At 32.7% G+C, this 5,758-nt stretch overlaps 1 protein-coding gene across 1 annotated transcript; it reads right to left on the minus strand.

Annotated features, from left to right (window-relative positions):
• Window positions 1–310: 310 nt before the first annotated feature.
• On the minus strand, window positions 311–907 carry LOC112506610 (agamous-like MADS-box protein AGL62). The gene has a single exon (XM_025110781.1). The coding sequence runs from the start codon at window positions 905–907 to the stop codon at window positions 311–313; it is 597 nt and encodes a 198-aa protein (XP_024966549.1).
• Between the last annotated feature and the right edge of the window lie 4,851 nt (window positions 908–5,758).

Here is a 5,758-nt window from a genome sequence, read left to right on the forward strand (position 1 = left end):
ATCCCCAAGCCACGGTTCAGCTCATCTTAGTATAAGTAAATAATGACAATTCGGTTAATTATATCAAAGTTCTCATGTGCAACCCATGTGCTTCAATCAATGTAATGAAAGGATATTTCATATATCGCACGCTTACAAGCAATGAAAGAAGTTTGGAGGCCTAAACATGATTACCTCAACACGACACTAATCGACCTTGAATTGAGAATGAAAGAAAAATAATACTAATTAGAACATAGACTTAACCAGATTAAAATCAAAATACTTGTGACCATATCCCTGCATAATGCCATGAAAAGGACGGAAGATCTCAATCCATATCCCTAGACATGGATGGGCCTGCAGCATCTGCCTCGGTAGAATCAGATATGGGGATTGTTGGTTTACGGTTAGCTGCCTCCACCTTAAGCCTCTCGGCTTGCTTCTCAGCGTTCTTCTTCAATTCCAGCATTGCCATCTTCAGTTGCTCAAGCTGTTCAACTCCTAGAGTATCTATCGGAGCTTCCCACCAACACCTGTCTTGATTTATTTTCTTCATCTTGTCAAGTTCCTCACCGGTCTTTTTCTCAGCTTCGAGTTGTCGAAGTATGTTGGCAAGTTGTCCGGTGAGTTCTTGGGTGTTGGCATTGCGATGAAACTCCAGAAACTGAGATATGCTTGAACTTGGAGGAGGATGTTGAGCCAGGTAGCGATCTATAATCGTCTCAACACATGGATGGCCAAATGAGAATGCCTTTTTAGTTGGGGAGAATATAAGGATTGCAATATCCACCCCACAGAGGGTGCAGAGCTCGCTTGCCTTCTTGAAAATACCAGAATAACGTTTGGAGAAAGTGACAGCCAAGTTTCTTTCATCTGGTATTTTCTTCATCTCGATCTTTTGGCGACCTTTGGTTAGTTTAGGCATCATTTGGAGGATGAGCGGACGTTTCTCCAAGTAGGGTAAGAAATGTGTATCTATGGGATTATTTTCTTTTCTGGTTTGCTGTACAAGAAATTGATGGATATTTATAGAGCTCATCTTACATTGCGGGTGTTTGGATGCATTAATAATTTCATTAACTGTGTTCTGCTTTATGGATTATATTTTGATTTACAGGAAATTTACTTCCATATATGTTTTTCGGTTTGATTTTATTATATTTGCTTATGTAACGGAAATGATAAATTTTTAGAGCATCCACAATGAAGGTTCTTCTTTAGGTTTTTATCTGTGACACAGATTCTTGTTTAATCACAGGTTCTTGTTTAATCACAGGTTCTTACAAATTCTTACACTGATTCTTGTATTTTTATTGTTTTTATTGGTTTTTACCACTTTATTTTGTATAGTTTTAATAAAATTATAAAATATATTTATAGAATATATAAATGAAAATTGGTTAAAAAGTATATGTTAATAACTATAAAACATATTATATACATAAATAATATATTTATGATTAGATTATTTTTCAAATACTTTTAATAATATAAAATAAAATTAAAATATATAAATTGTAAATTAATAATTAGAGTAAATGACATGTTTGATTTTGTGGTTTATATGATATAACATCTTAAGTCCCTTGTTTAAAATAATTACAAATTATAACCCTATAGTATGTAATTTATAACGTTTTGGATCCCTATCACTAACTCCGTTAAAAACTCTCTTTAAACTCCTACACAAGGATGTTTTAGTCCTAACCTATTTTAGTAATTTTGTTAAAAAATTACATTACGTATGTATGCACAAACACATACACGAAAAATACATAATATACAAATAGAATGATAGAATCCCACATAACCTCTGACGCCCCACCCCAATTTGATCATCTTCTTAGCACAACTTCCTTACACATGCCACGACACTAGAAGCCATCTATTCCTCTTGATTTGGGCGTTGCCACCAATATCCTTCCGATTTAGGCATTGTTGCATCTCCGGTTAAGTCTATTGCATCTCCAACATATGGCGACCCATCTGCAACTTCTATTTCTCCCACCATACTATCTTTATCTATCCACGTTAAGTCGTATCTCCTCATCTTCATCTTCCCCGAACAAAACCTAAATGGGGTTCCTCATCGTCATCGACATGTAGGAGAAGCATGTTCAATATCTTCTTCTTCTCAGGCTGCCTTTCTCCCCCTTGGTCTCAGCCATCTTCGCCCCCATCCCAGCCATCCACACCTCTTCTCCCTTTCCAAAGAATTAAGAATTGCCAGTATCATATCAGGGTTCCATTTAGAGATTTTCAATGGGGTTTTTGCATTAAAGTTTTCATTTTTAGGTTCGAGGCTTTGATTTATGATTTTGATTTTACATAGTTTTGTGCCACAAATCCATTAAATGAATTTCTGTGTAAATTTGTTATTGATGTTCTTATGTGTTCCTGATATATTAGATCCATTTGGCGTTCTTGTATTTTCTATGTTGGTGTTCATTTTGATGATTTGGGCTTTGATTCTAGTTTCGGTTTTCAATTTTGATTTGAAGGGGTTTTATTAGTTTCATCTGAGAAGAAGAAGGGTGATCTTGGGGTAAGAAAGAAAGGGGTGGTGAGGCAAAAGACATGTGAGAACAGAAAACAATAAAATAACAAAAATACCTCTGAGTTAACATAAAAGTTTTAACTGAATTAAAGAAAGGGGACTCAGAACGTTATAAATTGCATAACATAGGGTTGTAATCCATAATTAATTTTAAAAAAAGACCTGAGAAATTATAACATATAAACCACAGGGACCAAAAATGTAATTTACAAAATAATTATTAAATATATTTTTGAGTTTAGAAAAGAGTAAACTCTAATTTTGGTCCTTGAGGTTTAGTGAAAAGTCAGAAAGTGGGACTTATACTTTGATAAGTCTAAAAATCATCCTTATGGTGTGCATTTTGCTTTGAAAATGGATCTTAGTCACTAACCCTAATAAAAGATCCGTTACATGAAAGGTATTTTTGTCTTTTTATCTATTTCCTTAATTCTCTTTTAAAAAATTAAATGAAAACTTATATTATATATATATAATACATATATAAAATAAAGTTCAATTGCAAAACGATTTTCGGTCATGAATGGGGGGGGGGTGGGGTAAAGGAGAGAGTGACATGTGTCCCCCCGTGTCCATGTTCAGTATGAATCACGAATGTGAACTTTTATGGACCAATCATGATGAACAATACAACATTCATGATGAATAATACACATTCATCATGGTGATACATTATTCATGATGAATAACCCGTGAAGGTGTAAGACGCGTGTCACGATCTTCGTTGTCCCTCGGTTCACAACCGAAAAACGGTTTTTAATTGAACCTACCCCTACATATATATACATATCATACACACACAAACCGAAAGTCACTGGGATCATCTTCGTCTCCCCCTTTCCCGCTGGTTCCAGTTGATCCCCACATTCTTCCTCTCATTCGTCTTTGTATAAAAAGGGCAATAATGGAAAGAAAGCAACAAAAACCAACCTTGTTTTATATACAGATTTGGAGAAGTTTGGAGTGGATGAAGAAGCAAAGATGGAGACACCTAACATAGTGGCTTCTAGCCAAGGAGAGATTTCCGGTGACTTAACCAGAGCGAGCTTGGGGCAGGTTGCAAGTCTGTTGGAGGTGGAATTGCAATCTATTGGAAGAGAGAAGGATCAAAGAAGAGGGAGGGTAGCTCGTGGTTCTTCATGATTGGAATTTCGAAGGTCCAAATATGCTCGAACTCATCAAACCCCATAAGTCTTCATTGAATTTCAAAGCTCCACGTTTATGGTTTTCATTTCTTGAACAAATCATAGGGACAAATCGTCCCCTTTGATGAACAAATCACATGGACAAAGCACAATCACATAGACAAAACCAAATCGAGTATGCCATTAAACCCAAATTTTGGAGATGAAACATGGGAAGAAGATGCATACGCATTTTATGGTTTGGTTTGAGCTTCGATCTGGGTTTAAGCTTCGATGAAGATGCAAGTTGATCTGGGTTTGAGCTTCGACCAACCCCACCAATCCACCACCACCTCCAGCCCCACTGGTCCTTGCCGGAGTTATGTGGAAAACGACATCATCCTTGTGTTAATGTCCTTGTGTTTTAAAGTGTATACATATCAGTGCTCAAAAAAGAGCGGCATGGCGTGCATCATAACCCATAGTGTTTGTGTAAGGCGTGGTTCACGCCAAGGTGCACGTTTTTTTAGACGTGATTTTTTTCAATTTTTTATTCTTTTTTAATTTAATTTTTGTGTTTTTACCTTTTTAGCTTTAGATTTATATTTTCACAAACTTAGTTAATCACATCACTCACATCGATTTCACACATGTTACAGACTCACTGTTAAAACAAAGTTGTAAAACTCTTCCAATTTTATTTTAAATATCTTATCACAAAAATTTTATATAAAACTAGTTAATTTATATGAATGTAAAAAAAATTATCATTACATTATTAAATAGTAAATAGAAAACATATATATATATATATATATATATATATATATAAAGAGAGAGAGAGAGAGAGAGAGACTTGGGATCATGTGAGACCAATGATTTTTCGTGAGACCCGTAAGACCAATTCTCAACCTTTGGATTAGATCTACAATCATCAGATCTGAACATTCATAAATTGCACAAGACTTCTCAATAATCACAAAATTGTCACCGTACAACTTTATACCATTAGGTCATTAACTTATAAAGTTGATCAATGAATATAAATTGGTCTTATGGGTCTCACAAAAAACGTTTGGTCTCACGTGAACTTAACCTTATATATATATATATATATATATATATATATATGACATACTAATTTGCCGCCTTATGTCACGCTTTAAAAAAAACACCACTTCCTCACAATGGCGTGTAAGGCTTAAGGCTTGAGGTCGGTGGTCATGCCACATCTCACCTCATTTTGAATCTTGATATATATTCATATACATACATACATACATACATACATACATACATACATACATACATACATACAAGATAATATATTTTACTAAAACCATAAAAATACTAATGTCTCTCACACTAACGGACATTACTAACAAGTCAGTGACTAATGATCATTTTCGAAACAAAATACAAATCATAAGGATGATTTTTAGATTTAATAAAATACATGTCTCACTTTCAGATTTTTCACTAAACCTGAAGGACCAAAATTGAAATTACTTTAAACAAATGTCAAAATGCCTAATATATAGATTGTGATATATATTTTTATTTATTATTTAAACAAAATGTATATAAATTAATAAACTAAAAGTAATATTAAAAACGTAAATTAATAAATTATATTTTAATTTTTTAATAATTTCATTATATATATAAAATAAATTGATGTAATTATCTATAAATAAACAAACAAATAAAATTACATTATTATTATTTATAAATAATAAAAATGGAAAAATAAAGTTCTTATAAGAACTTCATTAGAATATTTCCAACAGATATGTTATATTTTTTTTCTTTTTTTTTTTATTATATTTGGAGATTTCTCCCTTTTTTCTCTGTTTTGTAGGAGAGTTTAGCACTGTTTTAACAAATAGTTTTTTTCTTAAATCTCCAAAAAATTTAAAATAACACAGATGTCAAAGGTACTCTTAAAATTTCATTTTTTGAGTCTGATCATGCATTAATAATACCATTAAGTTTGTTCTCTGTATGGATTTTAATTTTAATTTTAATTTAAAATAAATTAAATTCCATATATATATATATATTATTTATATATATATATATATTATATATAGAG

The sequence above is a fragment of the Cynara cardunculus genome (assembly GCF_001531365.2).
Source record: "Cynara cardunculus var. scolymus isolate 2C chromosome LG 1, CcrdV1, whole genome shotgun sequence".
NCBI lineage: Eukaryota > Viridiplantae > Streptophyta > Magnoliopsida > Asterales > Asteraceae > Cynara > Cynara cardunculus.